Source organism: Orycteropus afer, unplaced genomic scaffold, assembly GCF_000298275.1.
Source record: "Orycteropus afer afer isolate SDZICR_OR568_19922 unplaced genomic scaffold, OryAfe1.0 scaffold00192, whole genome shotgun sequence".
Taxonomy (NCBI): Eukaryota; Metazoa; Chordata; class Mammalia; order Tubulidentata; family Orycteropodidae; genus Orycteropus; species Orycteropus afer.
In genome coordinates, this window is record NW_006921779.1 from 60,183 (window position 1) to 87,409 (window position 27,227).

At 40.4% G+C, this 27,227-nt stretch overlaps 1 protein-coding gene across 1 annotated transcript in view; it reads right to left on the reverse strand.

The window, feature by feature from the left end:
- The window catches only part of MACF1 (microtubule actin crosslinking factor 1), a 307,684-nt gene that overhangs the window by 15,569 nt on the left and 264,888 nt on the right, over positions 1–27,227 (reverse strand). Inside the window, exons 88-97 of the mRNA XM_042781878.1 lie at positions 26,486–26,629; positions 25,775–25,963; positions 23,826–23,946; positions 22,009–22,172; positions 20,216–20,378; positions 18,634–18,788; positions 17,414–17,488; positions 15,200–15,217; positions 11,922–12,039; positions 11,045–11,113 (exon numbers count right to left, since the gene is read on the reverse strand). Coding sequence (XP_042637812.1) covers positions 11,045–11,113; positions 11,922–12,039; positions 15,200–15,217; positions 17,414–17,488; positions 18,634–18,788; positions 20,216–20,378; positions 22,009–22,172; positions 23,826–23,946; positions 25,775–25,963; positions 26,486–26,629 — 1,216 coding nt within the window. The remainder of the gene's footprint in view (positions 1–11,044; positions 11,114–11,921; positions 12,040–15,199; positions 15,218–17,413; positions 17,489–18,633; positions 18,789–20,215; positions 20,379–22,008; positions 22,173–23,825; positions 23,947–25,774; positions 25,964–26,485; positions 26,630–27,227) is intronic.

Consider the following 27,227-nt stretch of genomic DNA (forward strand, 5'->3'; position numbering starts at 1 on the left):
TTCTCTTCACCCAAATCAATATCTATCTCTATCTATCTAACAGCAGCGTTCCATCCCCTCCCACCCGTGGTAACCAACAAAGAAAATTTCCTCCAATAGATAACCTTTCCTTAACTTTTACAATAACAGACTAATACAACATTTGTCCTTTTGTGATTGACTTATTTTGGAGTGACTCTTTCTTTCACATCCCTGGTTAAATTTATTCCTAGATACTTCATTCTCTTAGATGCATTCTAAATGGAATTCTTTCCCTTATTTCCTTTTGGATTTCTCATTGCTGGTGTGCAGAAACCCAACTGATTTTTGTTTGATTTTGTATCCTGAAACTTTGCTAAATTCCTCTATTAGCTTTAGAAGTTTTCCTGTGGACTCTCTGGGATTTTCTATATATAGGGTCATATCATCCACAAATAGAGACAATTTTACTTCTTTTCCAATCTGGTTATCTATTATTTCTTTTTCTTGTCTTACTGCTGTGCCTTAGGGCTTCTAATACCATATTGAATAGAAATAGTGAGAGCAAGCACCCTTGTCTTGTTCCTGATTTCAAGGGAAAAGCTGTTAGTCTTTCATTAAGTATAATGTGCTGTTGGCTTTTTTCATATATAATCTGAATTATATTGAGAAGTTTCCCTTCTATTCCAATTTTATTTAGGGTTTACATCAAGTAAAGGTGGTTGGATTTAACCAAATGCTTTTTCTGCATCCATAAAGATGCTGTGGTTCTTTTCCTTGGTTCTGTCAACATGGTGTATTACGTTGACTGATTTTCTAATGTTGAACCACCCTGTGTTCCTGCAGTAAGTCCCACTTGGTCATGGGATTTGACTCTTTCAATATGCTGCTGGAGTCTGTCTTCCAGAATTTTTTTGTTGTTAATTTTTGCATCTACTGTCTTAGCCTGTGGTTTTCTTTTCTTCCTCTTTTTTTTTTTTTGGGTGGTGTACTTTCTGGTTTGGGTATCAGGATTATGTTTGCTTCACAGAATGAATTAGGGAGTATTCCTTCCTTCTCTATCTTTGGAAAAGGTTTGAACAGTACTGGTGTCAATTCTTCCCTAAATGTTTGGTAGAATTCTTCAGGGAAGCAATCTGGTCCAGGACTTTTTATTTATTGGGAGGTTTTCATCACTGACTTGATCTCTTCGCTTGTTATGGGTCTGCTGAGACTTTCTATTTCCTCTTAAGTCAGTTTGGGTAGGTTGTGTGCTTCTAAGAAATTTGTCCATTTCATCGACATTATCCAGTTTGCTGCTATACAGTTGTTCATAGTATCTGTCGTAATTCTCATTATTTCTATCAGTCAGTTGTATTATCCTCTCTTTCATTTTTAATGTTGGTTATTTTCATCTTTTTTTTTTTTTTTTAATCAGTCTAGCTGACGGTTTGTCAATTTTATTGATCTTTTCAAAGAGCCAACTTCTGGTTTTATTGATTCTATTGTTTTCTCTGTTTGCAATTTCATTTATTTATGCTCTGATCTTAGTTATTTACTTTCTCTTAATAGGTTTAGTTTGCTTTTTTTTCCCTACTTTTTGGAGCTGTTGAGCTAGACTGTTAATTTAAGATCTTTCTTCTTCTTTTATGTAAACATTTATTGGTATTAAGTTTTCCTCTGAGTATTCCTTCACTGCATACCTTAAGGTCTGGGAAGCTGTGCTTTCGTTTTAATCTAAGAAATTTGTGATTTCTTCCTAAAAACACTGGTAATTTAATAGTGTGTTGTTTAATTTCCATACGTCTGTGTATTTTCCAGGATTTTTCTGTACTATGTTTAGCTTCATTCCACTGTGGTCAGAGAAAACACTTTGTATGATTTCAATCTTTTAAAATTTATCAAGATTTTCTTTGTGACCTAACATATGGTCTATCTGGGGAATGACTTATATGCACTGGAGTAGAATGTATACTCTGCTGATTTGGGGTGGAGTATTCTATATATGTCTGTTAAGTCAAGTTGTTTATAGCATCATTCAGGTCCTCTTTTTCCTTGTTGATTTTTCTAGATGTTCTGTACAATAGTGAAAGTGGTGTAATGACGTCTCCAACTATTATTGCAGTGCTATTTCTCCCTTCAATTCTATCAGTATTTGCTTTATATATTAAAATGTAAGTGTTTATGATGATTAAATCTTCTTAGTTAAATGACTCTTTTATCACAATATAATGTCCATCTTTATCTCTTCTGACAGACTGTAACTTAAAGTCTACTTTGTCTGGTATTAAGACTGCTACCCAGGTGGTAATTATTTGCAGAGTATCTTTTTCCATCCCTTCACAAACTATTTGTGTCCTTGGATTTAAGGTGTCCCTTGTAAAGAGCATATAGTTGGATTGTGATTTTTCAATCCACTCTGCCTCTCTCTCTGCCTTTTGATTGGAGCATTCAGTCCATTTAGATTCACGGGTAAGAAGTGACATACTTCTGTCATTTTGTAATTTGTTGTTGTTGTGTGTGTTTTAAGCCTTCTTTGTCTTTGTCCCTTGCTTTTGTGTTTTGTTGGTTTATTATAGTGAGTCTTTTGGGCTCCCTTCTCCTTTCCTTCTGTGTGTATATACTTTAAATATACTCTCAGTGGTTATAATGAATATTACATTTAAGAGCTTGTATTTATAATATTCTTGAGTAAGCTGGTACCAGCTTCAGTAACATACAAGAAGTTCTGTGTTTATACCATTCCTGTCCCACCTTTTTAATATTATTATGTTGATGATGATCACTAATTACATGTTTTATTTCATATGCCCTGTAGCATAATTTTATCCATGCCTTTTATTAAGTTTGTTACTTTAAAACAAAACAAAAAAACCCAAAAAAAGCATGAAAGGCAAAACATTTGGAGTTATCAAACATGAATAGCTAATTACTAGCCCTTATACTGTCAATGCATTTCCCTTTTTTAGGGATCTTTTTATGTGAAGCTTTGAATTACATTCTAGTGTCTTTTCCATCTTCAGAACTGCCATTAGTATTTTTTTTGTAGGACTGGTCTGATGAATATGAACTCTCTCAGCTTGTTTGTCTGGGAATGTTTTCACTCGTTCTGGAATTCCCATGATACATATACTAGGTCTCCTATTGTTGTCTCATAATTTCATTAAACCTGTGCTCAACTTTTTCAAGCCTCTGTTCCTGTTGCTCTTCAGCATCTGTAATTTTAACTATCTTATAACCTCTAATTTGCTGATTCTTTCTTCTGCCCGATTAAATTTGTTGGTAAATCCTTCTATTTGTAATAATATAGACAGGTAAGAACTTTCTGGGAGATGAATATGTGTTCTAACTTCATAACCTAAAGCTCCATATTAATCTTGTTCAATTTAAGCACTGCCTCATTCTACTACTTGTAGCTATAATCATGTAAGAACCCTGCAACCACATTCCTAAGATCATTAAGCTAGGACAGGAACAGCCCACAACACAGATCATGAGACCAAGGAAGGCACACTGCAAACAGAAATGTAAAATTTCCGCTTAGATAGCATTTCCTGATAACAGGCATTTTTGAGATGTTTTCTAACCCACTACCTATGGTCAGAGTTAACTGATTTTGGAGCCTGCACACTCCTGCGCTCCCTGACCTCCTGATGAACTAAGATAGCTGACCTAAGATGAGATCAAGACTTGAACCAAGAGCAAACAGCAGAATGTCCCTGGCACAGAAGTCGTCACGGCATCCATGTTGGAACACAGACTTCATCTTAGAAAGTAGACTGCTCATGCACCTAGCCTGAAGGAAGTTGAGGTCTTATCCTTAGGGATTTATCACAGCCTTGTTCTGTTATCTGACTTTCACAAAAGGGCTAGGATTTTATGACCACCTACCTGCCTGCATGAGGTCTTCTGAAATCAAGTACCCTATGACCTTAAAAACTACTATAAAAACCCTTAGCCTGTAAGGCTCAAGGAGCTCTGGTGGTATAGTGCCTAAGGCATTTGACTGCTAACCAGAAGGCTGGGCAATCTACTTCTGTAGTGATACCGCCTTAGAAATCCAAGGAGGGGTTGCTATGAGTTGGTTCTGACTCGACAGCAGTTGAGTTTGGTTTGGTTTTTGGTAAGGCTCAAGGAGACACACACGGTGCTGTCTCTGGCCCTATGCATCTCCACCTTGCAAGGTTACTATCCTCTTATTAAATTTCTCTCTTTCTTCTTAAATTTCTTTCTGACTTTCACAGCTGACTTTCTAGTCATTATTCTGGAACTTGGCTTGCGACTGTCTTTCTTGTTTGTATCAGTTATCATTCTTTGTAATTGCAATATCTATTTTTCAGATCCTGATTTTGTGCTTGCGTTGTTTTCCTTATTTCTTTTAGCTCTTTGTCTGTTTCCCCTTATTTCTTTATGTTTAATGCTGTTGTGTTATATTCTTAAATTGTTTTCATTATTTGGTCATTCCTTGATAGGCTTTCACTTCCCTTGTCATGTTCATTTGGATGGGCCATTGTTTCTCTGTTGTGTGTCTTGTGATTTTTTTTGTTGGGGCAATGAATTTTCAAGGGTATTAACTTTCACAAGTCTTCCTCAGTATTTGGAGTATTTGCTTCCACTACTTTCTGCAAGAAACTTTTAGGTGGGCAGAGCCTTTGTTTATCATCTCTTCTTCCTTTCTGGTTGAATTGGGATTTCAAAGTGCCAGATCTCAGTTTTCAAAGTTCAATCTCTCCCAACACTCCAGAGAACACACTGCAGTCAGTATGTCTACCAGCAAGTACCACCACTCAGGCTGTTGTTGTTATGTGCTGTCAAGTCGGACCCAACTCATAGTGACCCCTCCTTGGGTTGCCGAGGCAGTATCACTATGGAAGTAGATTGTCCCATCTTCCTTTCAAGGAGTGGCTGGTGGTTTGAACCACCAGGCTTCTGGTTAGCAGTCAAGTGCCTTAGGCACTATGCTACAGAGCTCCTTCATGCAGGCCAGATATCATGTATTAATCAATCTCTCCACTAGGGGGTGCAGTCCCCTCTCTGGTTATTATTTCCTTCTCTTCTGTTTCTGCAATCTTATTTTTAGTTGGAAAATATACATCCAACAAGCCCTCTTTAGGGCTGGGTGTTTACCCTCCAGTCTTGCCTCAAGTTTCTTTTCCTGCTCTGTGGGGGCTGCTTATATTTGAGCTGGCACTCAGGGGAAGCACAGGCAGACACTTTCCTCCATTTCAGGAGGAGGAGGAGGAGGAGGAGGAGGAGGAGGAGAAGGAGGAGGGGCTGGCACTCCCTGGAAGGACTTCTCAGAGATCTTTCTTGTTGGTTTCAGAGCCCCAGTGGTCCTATGGTGGTTGAGGGAGCAGTCTCCACTTCGGTGACCCACCTCCTCACTCCACTGTAGGGACTTTATATCAGTCCAGCACCCAACAGTTACTGATTGGGGGAAGGGCAGACACACTTTGCCTTGTTGCTATCAGGGCCTGCCCATAATGTGTTTGCTGTGGGTGTAGCCTCCACTCAAGATCCTTGCGTCCTAGCACACAGTAGCCTCAGTCAGCAGTCCTCAGCACTGACCATAAGGGGGAGCCAAAACCAAACCAAACTCACTGCTGTCAATTTGACTCACAGCAACCCCTCCTTGGGTTTCCAAGGTGGTATCTCTACGGAAGTAGATTGCCCAATCTTCCCTTTAAATAAGGGGCAGCAGGGACACCCAAAATCATCCCCAGGGAGGTCCTTCTTGCTGTTTTTAAAGGCCTGAGTTATGGGGTACACATATAGGGGTGCTGACTATGGAAACAGACTCTACTGCAGCATCCTTCTGTAGCAATTCACAGCAGGCTTGCAGGTGACAGTGTCTGGGTGGAGGAGGAACTACCATGCCCCAAATGGACCTTCAAAGAAGTCTGGCTTGTTGCTATCAGAGCCTTCCCTGTATTATGTTGGCTGTGGGTGCAACCTCCACTAAAGATGCCTACTTCTTAGTACAGAGTAGCCTCAGCCCCAACCAACCTGTTGGTTTCAGAGGCCTGAGCTATGGGGTATATAGGGAGGCCAGCAGAGTGTTTACAAGAGAGCAGACCCGCTGAATGACTTTTTGTAGCAATTCACAGTAGGCTTACAGCTGAGAGTGTCCACTCAGGGGAGGGTGCTGGCACACTTCAAATGGACCCACAGGGAGGTCTGCCTTTTTTGCTATCAAAGACTGCCCACAGTATGCTGGCTATGGGTATATCCTCCACTCAAGATGCCTGCCTCCTAGCACACAGCAGCTTCAGCCTGTAGTTCTCAGCACCAATCAGAAGAGTGGGCAGGGCAACACAACAATCCCTGGGAGGTCTGTACTGTCGGTTTCAAAGGTCTGAGCTATGGGGTGCACAGGGAGGCAGGTAGACTGTTACTATGAGAGCAGACTCCACACTAGGGAGTCTTCTGTAACAATTCACAGTATGCTATTGAAGCCAGCAGTGTCTGAGGAGGGGTAGAGCCCTAACACACATTAGCATTTTGTAAGCTCTGAGAAGTCCTATGGTATAGAAATCTATTTATCTAATACAGTATCTTTCAAATTCATTTAACTGTTTTTGGTAGACCACATGTTGAGGATCAGGGGGGGCTGGCTATGTGATCAAGTGCCCAGCAGTCAGTGATCTGGCATCTATCATCTGGTCCCTGCTGATCTTCTCTACATTCTTAGCTGGCTATTAACCTTGTAAACTTTGTTTCACTCACATGGGCCTGCTCATGGTTCCCCCTGCCTGACCTGCTGTTGACCTATCCTGTTCATTTGAAAATGTGGTTACCTTTACTGAGAATTCCAGATCCCCCTGGCCTGCCTGGTCAGTACTGCTTCTAAGAGATGACACTGAAGCAATGCCTCCTTTTCCTGATGGCCTCTGTACCCCCTCCTCCAAGGGTAGATTAATTTCTCCCCCTTCCTTGCTCTTCAGTTCACACATTATATCAAACTGAAGGGCATTTATTTATTTATCCACATGTTTGCTCCCACTATTAGGCTATGAACTTCCTGAGGCAGGGACTGTCATCTTAAATATCCTTTGGTTCTCAGTGCCAGGCTCCTATTTAGGGTGTCAATAGGTATCTGAAGAATTCACTAGCCTCTGGAAACAGAGTAGACTCTCAACAGTTTCAGGGATGAGTCTTACAACCTTCATGAATCCATTAATATGAAGCAAGCAATCATTATTGCATGGTGGACAGAGAACAGAGGCACCGTGTTGTGGTGGGGGCCAGTGGCAGTGAGGCTCACTCCCTGGCTATGTGACTGGTTCTTGCACAGCAGCACAAATGCAAATCCATGGATTTCACTGCTAAAACCACTAAAGCTAAACTCATGACTGCATACAAACTATGGTAAGAAATAGCACCTTAAAAAAGAATAGTTTTCCCTATTAAAACTACTACAGGAGTGAAGATTAACCAATGTTATCACTGATTAACTTAATCTGTGCATTTCGTGATCTGAGGACCTGTTTAATCCTATCAAGGGATCTTATCCCGAGCTCCTATGTTATGACCATGTCAGATCCCAGCCCTCTGTGAGTTACAAGTACTATATAATGCCTCACTAAATGACTGCCCAGGGACCTAAAGGGTGGCTCACTCCACTTCCTGCCTGGGTGCATCTGGGATGCTGGGAAATTACAGTTCATCACATTCCAGGTGTGCTTATGTGTCATAAAAAACCAAATTTAATGAGACAGACCTGTCTTCACAGCAAACCTCCAGCCAGAGTCAGGTCAGGTCCTGGGGTAGAATTTCACCGGCTAGAGATGCCATGGTGACTGAGTAATTCTCCATGTTTGTCCCTTCAGGTTGCTATAACCATGTCACAGATATTCCACATTAAGCTTTAAAGCAATGTGAGACTATGAACAGTGGATATGTACCTCCTATATATTTCCATGAAAGCTTACTTAGAAGGCCTCAACTCAGGTGAAAAGAAGAGCAACACAAAAATAATGGTTTATCTTACTTGGGGACTACCCTAGACAAGAGAATAGATAATTTAGTCTTTAGAGGCCTGTCCCCCTTTTATTTTCTTCCCTCTCTGTATTTTCCATCTTCTTAGATCCTATGCCTTTATGTTCACAATATTAAAATCCCGTATTTCTGGTGCTCTCAACTCAGTAAAGAGGCCAACAAATGAATAGTTCATCCTAAGGCATGCCTGGCTAATATTAGCTTAATATGCTACAACTCTCATGGGAAATTTTCATTTTAGAAGAAAATATTTGAAGATATAACGCAAAGAAATGATTCTTTATAGAAAAATTTTCAGGTAATTATTACTTGCAAGAAATGAAAGTGGTCTCTTCAGAGATATAATTAAAATAGCCTATTGAGAAGGCAATTGATGTCTTCACTTTCACTTTGATAAGAAACCAGAGAAAACTGGGAAAAACAAAACCAAACAAACAAACAAACAAAAAACTAATTCGCTAAATACTTGGAAGCTAGGAGTTAATTGCTGGGCAAGTTCCAAAGGTTTTTAAAAAGTATTTTTCTCAAAATACAAGGCAGAACCAATTCTAGTTAAGCAAAGGTTAACAGCAATTGAGTTGAGAAATAAAGGCATTTTTAATATTTACATTATGTCAACTATTTCCCTAATATTGGGTGACTATATTGCTAAAGGTGAAAAAGAAGATACTCCTATTACACATTTGACTATTTTGATAGGATTTTCTACTCGGGAAAGCACTACTGCAGCACCTCAAGGAAAATTCCTGATGGCAGTCATCTCAAAAGTATGGCTTGTCAATAACCAAATCAAAGCCCAGACCAAACTCACTGCCATCGAGTTGGATCTGACTCATAGTGATCCCTCCTTGAGTTTCCGAGGCGGTATCACTATGGAAGTAGATTGTCCAACTTTCCTTCTGAGGAGTGGCTGGTGGATTTGAACCACCAACCTTCTGGTTAGCAGTCAAATGCCTTAGGAACTACGCCAACAGAGCTTCTAAAAGACAGGCTACTTTTCTAAGGGACTTATACCAGCTACTCATTGTTGGCTGGAAGAGATCTATTAGATAAAGTTCAATTCTAAGCCAAATTGTGTCTTTCAAATCTTCATAAATGACAATTTTCAGATCTTCACTTATTTGGAAGAATGGGTCTAATGTTCAAGAACATGCATGGTACTCTAGTACACATTCTTTAGGCAGGGACACTGTTTTTATTTCCATCCAAAACACCATGATCTCCTTTGTCATGGACACAAACAGAACCTGAAATCTCTCATTTTCTCAGTACCAGGAGATTGTATTACTAGCAAACATACCTAGTAGAATATTTTCACTTTTTACATCTGGTTAAAGCAATGAGAGAAGGTCTGGTGGAGTAGTGCTTAAGGCTTTTGACTGCTAACCAGGTTAGTGGTTCAAACCCACCAGCTGCTCCTCAGAAGGAAGATTGGGCAATCTACTTCCGTAGTGATCCCACCTTGGAAACCCAAGAAGGGATCACTATGAGTTGGATCCAACTTGACGGCAGTGAGTAGTAAAGCAATGAGTAGTGTGAGATATCATTTATCTTTTTCAACAGCTGTGTAAAAGATGACAAAAGACAGTGGGCACTGGTATTCCAACCCTATCATAAATTTTGCACTATACCCAGTACAACATTCCCTATAGATCAGACTCAAAGAAATGCAATGTATATAAATGCAAAATCTACCCCCAACAGGTGCTACTAGAAGCCACATTAATCCCCACAGAATTCTAAATCGCTTCATGTAACTTTTTCTCTCTTCAATATTCATGCCCTTCCAAGTTATTTATTGCAATCCATCCCAGCATTTTTTTTTTTTTTAAAGCACTACTTTTAGTTTGATTAGAAGTAGCTCATCCCACCCATCAGTGGTAGAGTTATGCTATCTAAGGCTGCTAGGGAGTTTTCTACTCCATGGTCAGTGTAACTGAGGTAATTACTGAGCTCTAAGAAGATACTCCTCGAGAAGCACAAAAGAAAGCTTTACCTTATTTGTTCCAAGGGATGCTGAAAAAGGCTACTATGATCCACAGAAAACTGCTACGAGATGACCCTTGCAAACTTCTTTGGAGTCCCAATTTTTAATATTAAGATAGGACAAAGCAAGCAGTGCCCTCCTTGGCCAGCAGCATAATGTTATTGAACACAGAGCAAGTACAGCAGGCAGCAAATAAACAGGCAACGAAGGGTTCCAAAATGCCACATGCACTATGTCTTTTGTTCAGTCCAAAACATACATAATTGGAAGAGATAAAACATTATCAATAGATTTGGAAAGGAATAATGATGTTTTATTAAGTTAAAATAATATGTGTTGTTCCTCATTTAAACTCCTTCACATTTTTATCAGAAAGTTGTTTACAAGATAAATTTTTTTAGAAAAAGGAACTCTCAATGAAAATTTACACTGCTTAGCTTTTTCACTCTGGGTTACTAAACTCAGGATGAGTTAAAGGAACTATCTATGGGCACATCTGAATTCATGGAGAACTGAACTTCTTTGCTCTGTTCTCCTTAAAATCTTCAGTACATGACTTTCAACAATTTCCAAAGAAGTTACATAACTGTACTGTAAACATTTATTCTTCTAGATTTATAAAGGAGCTTTAATAATCTAATTTTGCAGGCTGAACCAATAATACACACGCAGAAAGGAGTGGTGGTGGGGACGATAGGCTCTGAGACACACAACTTTTATATTTGGATTCTGCCTCTGCCACTTACAAGACCCTGTCCTTGGGTAGGTTATTTAACCTCTTTAAGCCTCAATTTCCTATTCTATGAAGTAGAGATAATAATATTACTTAAACTCATAGGGTGGTTATGTGACATAAATATGCTATTTATAAAGTGTTTATAATAGTGTGTGGTGCTATTTATTAAATAAATACAAACATAGAACAAATTTCATGGGTGCTGTCTCACAAGAGCATTTTATGCCCTACCACTTTACAGAAGTTAGAAAAACTAGTTTGGCTATTTCAAAGCATTCATAAAGGCAGCAGGTATCACAGAACCAAGAGGTATTAACAGTTTAAAAAAGCAAAGCCATTCTCACAGGCTAGGGTGTGGGTAAGAGGGAAAAAGCTTAAAAGCCAACCTATGGGAGACTGACTGGAAATCGAAGAGCTGGAATCAGAGCGCTTTATTTTACTCCCAGGATGGTGAACTAGAATGAAAAAATACATAAAAAAAGAAACAGCAGGAAATGCAGAAACTGGTCAAGAAAGAGAAAAAGTGGCAGACAGAGGGGGAGCCTCCTGTACCCAGATGCAGCTTGGCTAGTAAGAAAAAGGACATAGTTGAAAAGGATTTAGAAACTGGTATTCTCTCCCCTGGTTGCAGCCTCACATGCTGTAGCTGCAGGTGCCATCACTCATGCTCACAGTAATTTTATGATTTTCTCTTGCTGCTGGGCTGGTATGCCAGCTGTTTCGTGTTTATTAGACAGACAAAGATGGTCTTGCTTAGGCGAGCATCTGTCTAAGAAGTGTCTGGCCTCATTGCTAGATGTCTTTATTATCCTCCCTCCTGGTCAAGGGGGCTCACCACTTCCTCCGTGCATGGGAAGGGCCCAATCCCTTCCCAGGAATCAGTTACTGGAATTACAGGCAAAGGCGTGAAGCACTGAGAGAAACCCAAAGGGCTATATCAGGTTCCTTTCCAGGCCAGTAGTCATTTAACACCCCAAACAACATTTGGATGACACCAATAAACTCTCACTCTCATTACTGCATTCCTCTGAGCCTGTCTCCCCTGAAAGCATCGACTTCTGCTGCTGCTTCTCCTTGGTCTACTCTGACTGGCACACCTTGAGTTCTAATCTGTGCTAGTGGGACCACACCTGGGGAGCTTAACAACAAAACAGAAACAGAACACAAACAAAGAGACCCCACCATCAACACTTTCTGAAAGCACAAAAGATCAATGGTGTAAGTATACCCAGCATGTACTTCATACTCAGGAGGGTTCCTTACCTCGGCAAGGATCATTTTTCACTAAAAATTCATCCAAGGCCATCCATCCTCCACCAACACGGACCATAACTGTGCTGCGCAGAATACGGACCAGCCGCAACTGCTGAGAATCCCCAAACTGTGGAATCAATGGGAAATTCTATTAGTAAGTGTGCCTAAAAGCAGGCCTGTGCTCTCTTCTTTCCAAAGCAGACTGTACTCAGACAGGAATGATAATTTGACAGGGAGAATTTGAAATGTCATTTTGAATTTTCACATCAAACCTACTTTTTGTTTGGATGAAGTAACTTTTTTATGGTCATACCCTTTCCCCTTGCATCAAAAATGGGATGGGGAATGAGAGACAAAATGTTAGCTGACTTTGACTCCTTTAAAGATTCTGACCAGATTAAATCTCTACATTCTTTTTTATGCTAGTTTATTTCCATAAAAGAAAAGGTAGATCTAATGTAGACATCAACTTCTGAATACAGTGTGCTCAATGCAAAGGGAAGAAGAGCAAATACTATCCCAAGCCTTAAGAAAACCCTTGCAAAGCATCATTATTATTACAAGCTCAGAAGGAAATATGATTTTATGTCAGATTTTCAGAATTAAACCCTAATAATTCTTCACTTGTAATGTCACCAGGAGAAAAGTATCTTCAGTTGAACGAAAGATTAGATTTTACTGTTATTAAAATTTAGTTGAAAAAATAGAAATTTTATTTTACCATACTGATTACGAACAGTATTCAAAATTATTTTGGCATGTTAAAACAAGTATGGCTTTCTGATAATGGTTTTTTCTTTTTCTACTTCCCAGCCTGTCTGAACATTTGGAATTTCCCATTGTATAAATTATTCTCTTCTCAAAATGAAGAGAGAGGCAACAAAAGGGAAGCATGCTGTGCTCCTAAAGCAAAAAATCAAACATTTACACTGGAGAAATAGAATTCCTAAAATCACTCAATTGCAGGAGAATATTCCCAAGAGGTGAGGGAAAGGGACTGTTTAAGCACTTAATTGGGCTCTTCAAAGTTACAAAGGGGAATCAAAACTTTGAAACAAGGCTCAAAGACTGAAAGTGCTAGAAAGGACGCTTGATAAGGACATAAAACTAACCTCCTCAAAGTCAGTATACTGTGGTCATTCTCTGTATTACGTGGCTGCACCGACTCAAATGTACTGTTGATAAGCAAGGTGACTGAAAACATAGTGTCCCCCTCCCCAGCCTTTTATTTTGAAAAGAAAATTCTTATACCTTTTATCTCATACAGTTTTTAATTTTTTATTCAAAGTGACTACAGCAAGAGCCCAGTGTAGTAGAAACAGCACCAATGTGGGAACCCAGAAATGTGAGGGAAGAGATGTCATGTCCTGGGAAGGAAGCTGCCCTCTGGCCTCTGTAGAAGCCTCCCTCAGAAGCAGAGCCTGATGAGTGATGGGGAGGCCCCGCGGGAGCAGGTTCTGAGAAGAACTGAGGATCTCATCAGACCTAAGAGCAGTGATGGCATGAGTCACTGTGTGGGGTTTCCTTTCGATGGGTGAGAAGATGGGATTAAGGGATCCATCCCACCAGAGCAAATCAGGAAGGAACTAGTTTGTTCTTAGATTACACATTATGGGTTCTGAAATTTACCTCTCAGCCTTTAGAAATGCTCCATTTATTTCATTCTTTTGCTTTTCATTCATTTCTTACTAAGCTTCTCTTTGAAAGACTTTTACTTGTTTCTGTTAAGCTATGGGAAAGGAAGTTTGATCCAAGCCAACAATCAGAATAGCTGGGGAAGTTGAGGCAAGGGTGATTACTGGTTGAAAGGGTTATGGCAGCTCTAAAAATGGAGGCCTGGGAAAACATGGCAAAGCTGGCAGTCAGGCAAAGACCTCAGAACCAGTGTCTGGCAATAGTAACTGGGACACACGTTCCTGCAGTGGCTTAGGTTAGCATGTGATCCCTGAGGCTTCAAAGTACTTCGTATATACAATGAACTTTATGTTTCTAACACTGGAACAAACTTATTCTACTCTCAACTGGTCAGTGCAGCAATAGAGATATTGGTGTCACTTCAAAGAATTCCCTAGTACCCACACGTAGTCATTAGCAAACAGGCTCTACTAATACTCTTACAAAATGATTTATGCAATGAGCCAGTTTGACTGTCCTTATTTTTACTTTCTTCCTATTCTCTGTTTTTCTTATTGCCCTAGAACGTTAACATCATTAGTGATTATTGTACCGCATGGAACTTAATGTTAATTGAGGATCTCAAATCAACTTTTAGTAACATTTTCATTTCATATCACAGAGACAGATTTTACCCATGCAACTTCCTTCCACTTAGACATAGGCCCCCAGAGCCCTCGGAAAGATCTGAAAGGTTAAAGTTACCAAGTGGAGTCAAAGCATCCAATCTTTTTTTAAGTCTGTAATTCGATCCCATTAGATTTTGGTTGGCTGGCCATAATCAGCAAGCTTCAGGCTGTAGGCAATTATGATTTCTACACTATACTTCTCAAGCAGGGTATACAATGGGGTTCTGTTCTGATGACTCTGTTGTAAATCAGTTCTGATGAGTCAAATACCTCATTTTTTTCAAGTTTTCATTATCACTGCCTTTTATTATCAGTATCTTTATAAATTCGATCTCTTTGTCTTTAAGGGTTGGCACAAGAATGATAACATTGGCAAATTACACACTGCAACACTGTACGCAGTACATATTAGTAAAGATAAGATTCAAACAAACAAAGAGAAAAGGAACGGGTCATAACTGTGCTTTGCCATGAGTCAAATATGTTGTAACCGGGGCACTACCTTTGTAAGTGCTAATAAAGTATTTAAAAAAACTGAGTACTAAAACAATCCAGTACCTTTTCACCTACCGTAGATTATAAAATTTGTGTTCACTATAGAAAAACTAATATAAATCAGACTGTGCCCTCTGGTTCTAACTTCCAATGCAGAAGTACAAGACCAGAATCTTTTTAGTAATGGGAGGACTTGATATCATCTCTTGAATTTCCTCAGAATCATATTACCTTTAACTCAGTCCAGAATACCAATGTGTTTAGCCTATCAATTGTAAATGAAAGTTTCAGCTTCTTTTTTTAAAAAAAAAAGCATATTCTTTTGCTTTGCAAAACCGGTCATTTTAGCAGTTTCTCCACTTGGTAAGGCAACCAGATGTGACCCAGGCATGCTTCAGATTACATCCTTTCCCCACAGCAAAGAACAGGCAGCATTAACTATACACATCATTACCAGTGAGAAAAAGAATGTTGCAAGGCACACTGTACCTGATTGCCGAGGAAGAACTATAGACAGTAAGAGTAAAGGATGGAGGGAATGGAAGGAAAAAAAAAAAAAAAGAGAACATGTTGTCAAATTAACACTACGGTATGAAAATCACGTAGTCATGTTACCAGTCTTCAAGCAGAATGACACACGCTGACCATATTCTTATGCAGCTCCTGCCATAGGGATGTGGTTTTACAAATGAAGACGACTTAACTTTCTAATTTCTCTAGTATATGCTGTTCTTGCTAACTCATTTCTCTCACAGGCAATTAAAATATAAGAAAAAAAACACCCCACTAGCAAGCATAAGATTATTTGGAGCTTTATTAACAAATGCCCTAGGTTGGATTCAAGTCAGAATTGCCAAAATATTCCCCAGCTAATAGCAACATAAGGAACTACTGGAGTTACAGCGGGTAAGGCATTTGGCTGCAAACTGAAAGGTCTGTGGTTTGAACTCACCAGCCATTCTGCAGGAGAGAGATGTGGCAGTCTGCTTCTGTAAAGATTTACAGCCTTAGAAACCTATGTGGCAGTTCTACTCTGTCCTATAAGGTCACTATGAGTTAGAATTGACTTGATGGCAGTGGGTTTGGTTTAATAGCAGCATGCTGTGGTTTTGGTGTACTCTGTGGACATTTCTGATGCACTAATGGACTTAAGATCTTTCTAACTTAGTATGTAAAACTGTACAATATAACTTGGCCATCTAAATCCTCTAGGCCAATGCCAGATTTTCCTTAGGACTCTGAAGAATCTGGACAGGCTGTTGAATATATTTTAGGAGCCTTGTTTCAGATCCTTTCTACTTACTGACTTTTGTCTCTCAGAAAGCTAAAACACAAGAATCGCTATATTTAGCACAGCTTTCCAGGGAAGACCACTGAGCCTGGCATCTTCCCAGTGCACCAAGGCTCCATCTGTAGTCTGGTAAAGAGCACAAAGAATGGCTATTGGGGCCCAGACAAAGTTTCTCCAGCCTTGTCTGAGCCTGAGAGCTGCTCAGGTTCACCATGACCAGCCGACATATGGCTCTTTATGTTAATGAAGCCATTAGATATAACTGTTTCCTTATCTTATGGTAAAGGTGCCTTCATCTCCCTTAAGACTGTGGCCAGCAGTGAAATAAAGAGAGGGCTCTGAAATGTCTCCTATTTCACAACTGAAGTATAGCTTACTATCTAGCTAGATACGACACTATTTTTCAGATGGAACTATGTACGACCCAAGCTTAGCCCAACAGGGTAGGACACCCAGTATCTGAATCTGCTAAGATGAAGGTCAAAGAATGAACATATCTCAAGCCCCATGAGCTTGGCCTTCAAGCATTAGTAGCTGGAAGGTGAATTTATCCAGCTTGGTGTGTGCCAAATTGATTTCACCTATATGAATCATATATGAGGAGCCTATATGACCATGGGGAACTCTGGAAGCACAGTGCCTAAGGCATCTGACTGCTAACCAGAAGGCTGGCGGTTCAAACCTACCAGCCATTCCTCCGAAGGGAGGCTGGGCAATCTACTTCCGTAATGATACTGCCTTGGAAACCCAAGGAAGGGTTGCTATGAGTCAGGTCTGACTCAACGGCACTTAACAACAACAACAACAACAACAACAACATATGACCATGAGACCAGAAGAACTAGATGGAGCCCAGCTACCCTGTCAGCCACTCAGAAAGGGATCAGTGCAGGAGATCCTGGATAGAGTGGGAGAACAACATGGAACAAAACTCAAAATCATGGGGGGGGAAAAAAACCCACAGGTTTAGTCTAATAGACTCTGGTAAGACTCCTGAGACTATGGCCCTAGTTATCCTTCAGATCTGGAACTGAACTCACTCCTGTGGCTTCCAGCCAAACAACAGATAGGAAAATAGGGTGAACATTTACATCAGGTAGATACAATCCTTGGAGCGATCAACTGTGGGAGAATAGAAGGACAGTGTTTGCACAGGGAGATAGCTGGGGGTGGGGTGGGAGTGCAGGGGAGAGAAGGGCACAAAGAAGAGGTAACTACAGGGAGGAAGTGGTAAGAGATCTGTTACACTGTGGGGAATTGCAGTCAATGTCATGAAACAAATGTACATGAAATGCTACATGGAAAATGAATTTGCTCTGTAAACTTGCACTCAAACCACCATAAAAATTAAAAAAGAAAAATCACGTATCAGGAAACATCTACCACAAAGGACTTGGTATTCTTTTCCTTACCCGGTATTTATTCTCTCCAATCTGTTCCACCTGAAACCTTTTTGCACACTTGCACTGAGCCACTTGTCTTGTGACCTATTGGTTATGAACAAGAAAAACATGAAAGGGAGAGTAAAACTTACTCTTCAGAGAAACACAGGTTCTGACATGTGAACAGAGGCTATGCACATAATTTTTAAAGGGATTTCAGGCTTTGACACATTCTATTCCAAATAAATGTTATACTTACTAATTGAGGTAACTGAGACACTGAAGGAGAAAGTCATAATATGCAAGAAATTCCCAAGTAACATAAAACACATTTTTTCATCCTGCTTTAAAATTCTTTCAGAAGAAATGTGTGCATTAATATAAACAGGTTAATAAAGTGAATTATGAACTTTTTTTTTTTTTTTTTTTGAATTTCAACCTGAGTCTGAGATTCCCTAGAAGCCAATCCTGGTGTGCTTCAGGGCCACCCTCAAGACTGCCTGGCTGCCTCTCCTGTCCCAGGATCCGTCATCAATGAATCCTAGTATTTCTACATGCTGCTAAAGAATTTGAAGGCGCTCTGGTGGCACAATAGGTTAAACATTTGTTTTTAAACAAAAGATTGGTGATTTAAACCCACCCAGGGGCTCTGTGGGAGAGAGAGGTGGTGATTTGCTTCCATAAATATTACAGCCAAGAAAAATCTATGGGGCAATGGTACTCTGTCACACAGAGTTGCTATGAATCTGAATTGACTCTACGGCACCCAAAAACAGCAGCAAACTACATAATTTGCTATTTTCAATGTGATGCCATATTCAATATAGTACATTTTTTTAAGCGGGCAGAAAGCTCTATGGCTTTCACCATCTTAATGGTATGTATGAAGACCACTCCCCTAAATACTGAGGTAGGATATTCAGGGCTGAAAGACAAGGCAGTTCTAAACAACATGGTAATCTGTGAACCAAAATGTGTGGTACCCTGGAAAGGTTCTCTGTGAACTTTGGATCATCACGCAGATGTGGCTCACTTGATCAAAATTCAGCTAGACTGATACAGAACTTAAAAGTCAAAGAGATCTTCTTGGCCTCTTTGTACATCACCCCCATAGGAGATCCCAAAACAGAATTCCACATAATCACCTCTGAGTACACAAATCAAAGGGCTGATACGCAAACCCACTCCACCAAATTCAGGACAGTAACCGACAGTCAAGAATGCACATTAAATACAATTTTTCTCCATACCTCATCTTCAATTTTATCTGCATCAGTTGTTGGTCGATAAGCATCCTTGTTGGGATGGAGAGCAGCCACAAATTCATAGTAATCAATATAGCCATCTCCATCTCGGTCAAAAATGTCAGCCACCGCAGTCATCTCTAACTTGGTGGTAGGGAACTCTGGAGAAAAGGAATCACATTTTGAAACATTAACAAGAGGGCTTTTTGGTTGTAGGCTATATAAATACTTGAAAGAAAAAAAATTTCAAATACTTGAAAAAAAAAATTTTTTCTTAGAAGCAATGTATGCCCATTTTAGAAAACTGGAAAGATGTAAAATATTATAAAGAAAATAAGTCACCCATAAATTCAGCACTCAGTGACTACTCACTACTAAGTTTTTGGTGTTTTTGCTTGGACTCACCAACATTTTGCAATTAAAAAAAAATATATATATATATATATATATATATATACATATATATATATATAGAGAGAGAGAGAGAGAGAGAGAGAGAGAGAGGGAGAGAGAGAGGGGGAGGGAGAGAGAGAGAGAGAAGTATTTTAGACATACCAAAAGGCTGAATATTATAATCACTCATATAAAAGCTATCACCCAACTTAAAAATTTACTTATCCATTCCACTCCTGCTATATGTTTAGGTTATTTCAGAACAGTAATAATCTGGGAACTAATAGCACAAAGATTTTCATGTTTGAATTACTGCCTTGGATTCTTCCCAAACTGCTTGTCAAAAGGGAAGTGTGAATATATGCAGCAGCCAGAGTAATTTATTAAAATATAAATAAGATCTTATTGTTCCTCAGTTGAAAACTTCTGGTGGTTACTGACTGTCCCTAGCCTAAAATTTGAACAGTCTACACGGTCTACAAGGCCCTGTGTTATCTGGCTGCTGACTGCCCTTCTAACTTTTCCATCTCTTACTACTCTCCTCATGGCTAGCACTTGACACTCCAGCCATGTTAAACTTTCCATTCCTAGAACATGTCAAGTTTATTCCCATCCCTGTGCTTTTTGTACCTGTTCTTCCCTCTACCTGTATCTCTTCCCCAAAATCATCACATGGCTGGATCCTTATCATCCAGGTCTCAGCTCATACATCATCTCCAGACAGACCTTCCTTGACCACTCCATGTAAAGCAGCACACCTGTGAGATGTGCTTTGTGATCTTGACATGTCACTTAACTACTTTATGCCTCAATTATTCCTTCTGTTAGAAAATAAATGTGGTCATAAACACTTTGTAAATTGTTATATAGATGTCAGAAACTACTACCAAAAACTTATTTTTAAACATTTTACTTAGAAATTATCATTCATAAAAGTCAGCTTGTCTATGTATCAAGCATGTTTTGTTTGTTACAATGTGCCAAACAAGACTTGCTTTTTCTTATTCCTAGTGAAATAACATACCCTTCCTATCAAAATGATGAATCAATTTTAGTTAACAGATTACATTACTTCTTTCTCAAGACTATAGCTTTAACTTCAGAAGACTATTTAGCCAGAATATCACCTGCTTCTACAAAATAATTTCAAGAAATCTCAGGTGTGACCTATGTTTGGAATTATGACTGGACTCACTGGATGCTAAAATGCCATCGATAAATTCCTGACGTGTTATCTTCCCATCCTGGTCCTTGTCAATTCGCCGAAAGAAATCCATTACCCGAGATTTTTTGTGATTCATCCAACGCATATACTTTTTCCTCCAAACATCAAAGTCAAAGTTGGCAAATTCCTTTAACTAAACAGAAATCAGAAGTGTCAACAAGAGCTATCATTTGTGGCCCTCAAATGTGCCCAAAGTGTACTGAAGCTTTCAGACATTCAGTAAAGCCATGCAAGGCCTTTGGTGGTGGAGGGGGGGAAGAGGGGAAAGGGAGGCACACCAACAATGTTATCCATGTATTGTCTCATTGGTGAAGGTACAATCTGGCTCCCCTAAAGGAGATTATTAAAGCCATGATTATTTACACAAGCTGTGGTATAATGGAGCAGTGGAAGAAACAGTAACTGAACAACCACCATGGAAAATACAGAATACGCAGAACAAGAATGGGTAGAGCCAGCCTTGCTTTCCCTTTGGACTTTGTCAAAGGATCACCCTCTTTGATATGAGAGGATGGATTCAGAAGGAAGGTCCTCAGCACCCCCATTTACGTTACTTTGAGAGGTGTAACAGCCACAGATCCAGCCCACATCAGGAGGCTTATGTTTCCTACCATTTTCTAGTGACACTTCCATGAGATAATTGGAGTTCTGGCTGGAAGCATTAGGATCCCATCCTGAACCCAAGCATGTTTCTTTGGAAGGCACCAGAGGGAACAAATTGCCCACATGACTTCCATATTAAATATTTGGTCTTGAGAGAGAAAACGGCAGGCCTGTGCAGCAGGCAAGGTGATTTTCTGCACTTGACTCTATCAGTTACATATGCTCAGAATGACTTGAACAGGGGAGCAGTTTTCCCCCTAGTCTTTCAAACTCCAAAGTTGGAAGGAAGTGCAAAACAAAACAAAACAACTCAAAACCAAATAAGCTTAAAACTCAACCAACCAACAGAAGTAACAACAAAAAACACAGAACACTCACTTCCAGGCATAGCTGCTTTGATATGCACAAATAAAAAAATATGAAAGATATTAGAAGTTTGTTTTGGAAACTAGCAAGTATAATACCGTATTTTTAGACTGGGTAATGATATTTCAGGGGGAACCCTAGAAGTCCGTGGTTAAGCACTCAGTTGCAAACCAAAAGGTTGGCGGTTCAAATCTACCAGCCACTCCATGGAAGAAAAATGAGGCCGTCTGCTTCTGTGAAGATTTACAGCCTTGGAAACCCTATGGGGCAATTCTACTCTGTCTTATAGGGCCACTATTAAGTTGGAATAGACTCAACAGCAGTGAGTTTTTGATGATGTTTCAAAATAAATTTGTTTTTCATAATTCAGTGAAGACTAACAATAACAATATCATAAAATTTAATCTTATTCCATAATTGTACAACTTATATCTTTAAACAAAGGGATTAATAATGGTTATTTTTATGCTAAGATATTTAACTGAAGATAACATTTCAAAGTTATTTTCCTGATTCACATCTGCAGCAAGGTGCTGTGAAGATCAGCTCACAGGCCTGACATTCATATGGATTAGTTGGCTTCCTGTTTCCATAACTACATGATACAGTGAAACTCTTACCGTGAGTAATTTTCTCATAAATGTCTTTTATCATATGGGGACCTGAAGGAAAGAGTGTAATGGCTCAGTATTGGTCTATTTCTGAAGAAAGGGGTCAAAACACACAGGTCTTATTAGGAGGGCCTCAGAAGTGCCGTCTTTTGATAAAAAGAAAGCTACTTAGTGGCCCATTACCTCCTCCAGTCTGTCCAAGGCATCATTCAGCTTCCGCTGTCGCTCCAGTGCTAACAGCCAGACCTGTTGCCAGCGGGCAGACAGCTGGTTGATTCGTGGGTTTTTAGCTTCAGATTGTGAGAGGATTGGCATGGGAGGAGGTGTGGGCTGATTTAAGGACTTCCCTAAAAGGAAAAATAACAACAAGATTAGAAACGATGGTTTTCAGTCCATAAAGAAAAATAATGATTATAAACTTAGATATCCTTTATAGTAATATAGAGTCAGTAATTGATAAAGGTATATGGGGCCTGGCAATATTTAGATGTAGAAGCATACTAATTCTACAACTACTGATTCCCTTCCCAGACAACAGGTACTTGTTTCCTACTGCAACTTCACCCAGTTCTGTCTTACCTCAACTGAGGAAGTGCCAACTCAACTCAAAAAGGCAACAGATACCACAGGAGCTGATTTGTTTATGATTATTAGTGCAAACCAAATTTAGGTAACTTGCACTGACGACCAAAACAATGTAGAGGCCCCTGCAAAAGAATTCGCTTAACCACCTCAAAATTCCATGCCAACCCAAGAAAATGGAGTACTGTTACTACTATCTGTTGAGTAACAAAAGTGAGTTTTAAATAAAGACAGATTTTAGTTCAAAATCCCTTGTGGTACAGTAAATTACTTGGTATGGCTTTTCTAGCCATGTCTTTGTAACTCCCACCAGATTACTGGGTAGAGCTATGCAAAAGTTAAGGTGCTTATGGCCTACCAAAGGGACTGGACAACTTGTGAGTAATTTAAAAAAGGTACATGGTACTTTGTGAGGGTAGGACCATGCAAATAAGGTATGGAACCCTATTGTGAGGACTGGTTAGTTTTGCTACACTGCTGGGCTTACAATGAGCCTTCCTAGAGGCAGAAGAGGGAGCTCTTGTGATGTAGTGCCTAAGGCATTTGACTGCTAACCAGAAGGCTGGCAGTTTAAACCCACCAGCCACTCCTCGGAAGGAAGACTGGGCAATCTACCTCCGTAGAGATACTGCTTTGGAAACCCAAGGAGGGGTCACCATGAGTTGAATTGATTTGATAGCAATGAGTTTTAGAGGCAGAAGAGGGAACCTCACTGCCACCAAGAAAGAAGAAGCAGACTTGGAGTGGAGTGTATCCTTGGACCCAAAATCCCTGCACTGGACCGCCTTCAAATAAAGATGGCAGAGACAACTAGCTGAGCAACTAAGAGGCACAAGACAGAGCACTGGGCTTGCCAGCCCGTGAAACGAGAAAGCCGAGTGCCTTTGGGCAGGTGGCTTGCTGGCAGAGTGGGGTGCACCTATGAGCAGAGCTAACAGAGCTTTGTAACACTTGTCAAAGCAGGAGAGAGAGGCATGCCTGAGAGCACAGCAGAGGAAAGACTGTTCTGATTGAAGAACTGAATCTTGAGCATGTTCCTGAACCTAAACTGTAGCCTATAACTTCCCTAATAAACCTCATAATCATGAGTATTGTCTGTGAGTTGTGTGTGGCTACTGCCACAAATTATTGAACCTAGCAGAGAAGCAGTGAATGCTGTGGGAGGGATGGCTAGTGTCAGGGTTACTGAAGGTTGGAGAGTGGCGGCATGTCTAGCTTCATAGGAATAAGCCTTGGGCTATCAATGGTGACTATTTCACCCTTGTGAGGTTGGAGGAGGTCAGAAGGTGCCACCTCATGCCCTTTTTGCATCCCTTACAGTTGTCTCAAAGTGACAAAATTTTTTGTTATATGCACTTGGCAAATATTCATCTTCTATTAGGAATGAAGCCTTTCAACAGAATGGGCTGGAAACATACTGCTACCACTGCGGGATTTCTCGATGAAAGGTGCATGGGTAGGTTCTACATTTTTCCTTTTGTATGTCTTGGTGACCCGATCCACGTCAGGCTGCTTGCGAGTCATCTCTTCCATAAACATCTGTAAATACGAACAATACGAAAAAAGAGTTGAGACTTTTCTCGGACTCAGATGGTATCAGACAACTTCTTACTAACAGAGGACAACAGTATGACTGACTAACCAAATGATGGATGCCCTCAAGTACTCTCACGGTTTTTAAGAAATGTGACCGTGCAAGGCACTTTGTCTGGTGCTAAAAATGTACAGCCTCTGACTTCAAGGAGCAAACAGCTAAATGATGAAAATCAGGAAATCAGAGCACTGAGTGCCACATAGGGTGCCAAATGAATACCTATGGTGGGCTCTTCACAACCTGAAGTGGCAAAGAGGGCAGCCTGGAGAATGGTGCTTGAGCTGAGCTCTGAGGGGTGAAGAATCAGCCAAACACTAACGCTCCAGAGGGGAGACTGGCAGAAGGGCATAGCATGGGCAAAACCAGGGAAGCTCGACACTGTTGTGAGCCAGGGCCCTTTCAGTCCCTGGCTGGAGCACTGGATGCAATCAAGAGTGGCAGGAGGTGGAGCTGGAGAGGCAGGCAGGACAAAGGTCAGAAAAGCCTAGTAGTATCAGGCTAAGGGACTGGGATTCTACTCTGAGAGCATGAGAGGATGGAGGTGGAGTGTGTGTGTGTGTGTGTGTGTGTGTGGTGGTGGTGGTGGTGGTGGTGGTGGTGGTGGTGGTGGTATGAGACAACTGAAGGATTTTGATCAAGGGACAAAACATGGTTAAGATCTTTGTTTCAAAGCCATCATTCTGGATTCAGTGAGGAACATGGAGCTGTGGTGGGGGAATGACTAGCAGGGGGAGAGAGGTTAAGAAGCCACTGAAATAACTGAGGCAAAACATGATGAAGGACTGAGTCAGGGCAGGAAAGATGGAACCAAGTGGTATTTTCAAAGTAGGACAGGTAAGGCCTGGTGACTGACTAGATGTAGTGGGTATAGGAAAGGGAGGAACCCCAGACACATCACAGGCCTCTGCATTGAGTGACTGGGTATATGGAGGGAAAGGAAGCAGGTTTGGAAGGGATGGTGGGGACAGGCAAGGAGGTAAAGATAAAATGGAGCTTCAGAGTTGCCTCTGATATACTTTATGCTTGACTTGAGGAGAGTACGGTGCTAGAGATGAAGGAGATGTGTAAGTCCTTGGTTTTAAAGGTAATGGCTGAAGCTGATGGACTAGATAAAATTCTATAGAAAGGGTCAATAGTCTAAGAGAGAAGGATGGAACTCCATGAACATCAATATTAACAAGTGGCAAAGGAAAAGGAACTAGCTAAGGAGACGGAGAAGGAATGGTTAGAGAAACTGAAGGAAAACAGGAAAATGGAAGGACAGAAGTCAAAAGAACAGAGTTTTGAGAAGGAAGAGCCAACCATGTCCCTTGTCAAGTAAGTCAAGGACTGAAAAGCACCTGTTGGATTTAGTCACTAAGACATGACTGGGGCACATCCTGCTGGCCTTCAGAGGGCTTTGTGCAAAGCCCTGAGGGAGACTTCTAAGAGCAGAGAGCCAGAAAGAAAATGGAGACTTCGGTCTTACTACCACAAGGAATTAACTCTGCCAATAACCTGAATGACCTGGAAGATGATCTTGAGCTCCAGATGAGAACAGTAATGCTGGTTTATACCTTGATTTAAGCTTGGTAAGAACCTAAGAAGAGGTCTCATCTAACTCATGCCCAGACTTCTGCCTCATGGACACCGTGAGGTAAGGAATATGTTTTAAGAGGCTAAGTCTGTGGTAATTTGTTATGTAGCAATAAAAAACAAATACACAGGGCAAACAAAATAGGCTGCATGACCAATGTAGGCAACACCAGTGATCACATAATGTGATTAATATACCTGATGCTCAGCAATAAGGGCTTTCACTCGGTCAATGTTCTGAGGGATTGGCTCCTGATCCCGCTGAAGGAGGGTGGTTTCAGCCCACTGGATCCATGCCAGAAGTTCTTCCAAGAGCTCAGCATTAGCCACCAATTCTGACAAGGCTGTTTCAAGACGCTGCTGGTGCTGCTTAGCCCATGTTAGGACCTATAGTGATAGTAAGAAAGCGTTATCTCTTTCAGCCAAACTTATCCTGCTGTTTTCAGAGCTCTTTTCCCACTGATCCTCACAGTGATAATTTAGAGGACAGAGCACCCAAAGCAGTCAAGAGGCTTGACACTTATCCCAGTGACAGAGCTGGGATAAGAGCTAGAATTAGAACTTGGCTCTTGAAAGAGAATTTGGTATATCCTGTTAAATACAGGGCTTTTTAGCAAGTAGGGGAACAATACACCCAACATACCTGCTGGAAATAATTAATTAACACACCACTATACCAGCTATACCATTCTTCCAGGTTTCTGCACATTACCAAAAAAACCAGTCATTACAAAAATGCTCACTTGATTTCTGATGAGATATTCACAGTGAATGAGAAATGGGGAAAAATTCCTTGTCTTCTTTTTTTTTTTTTAAATAATAGGGAAAAAAACAAGCTCTGTAATATTTCATTGGCATAAACTCATTTCACTGGGCATGTGCAGTCTTCTTCTAAAACTAGTGACTCACCTCCTCAAACCGAGCTCGGATAATAGTGATCCAGTGTTTGATGGTAGTGATGCAATCGGGGTGGCAGACAGCCAGGATGACCTCCCCCATGGCTACTGCTGCATTAACATCCACTCGCTTTTCTTCCACTTTCTTCATGAATTCCTGAACAAAAAAGATTTGAAAACAAAAATGTAAGACATCTCCTATAGCAGGACTATTAACTCATATTGAGGGAAACCATTTTCAGTGTATTTTTTCCCCTAGGTGTTGACAAAGATCCTTAAAAACTTTACTTAGGTGTTCCTGGTGTCCCTAGCATTTTCTTTCCTGTTCTAGAAGACAAGGGGAAGGTGAGGGCTTTACATAGGAATGACCTTCTCACCCAGAGATGATAGGCTAGGAACTTTTTCTATTGCAAGTTAGTTTCACTCTTTTATTTCAACCCTGTTTTTATTTGTTTCTATGCTTGTAAAATAGTATTGTCTTGGCACAAACATAATGACAACTATAAAATACTATATAGTATTTAAAAAATACCCATAACAAAATACAATGGCAAAACAAAGTTTAAAATCTCTCGTTGTTGTTGTTATGTGCCGTTGAGTCAAACCCGACTCATAGCGACCCCTCCTTGGGTTTCCGAGGCAGTATCACTACGGAAGTAGGATTGCCCAACCTTCCTTCCGAGGAGTGGCTGGTGGGTTTGAACCGCCAGCCGTCTGGTTAGCAGGCAAGTGTCTTAGCCACTATGCTACCAGAG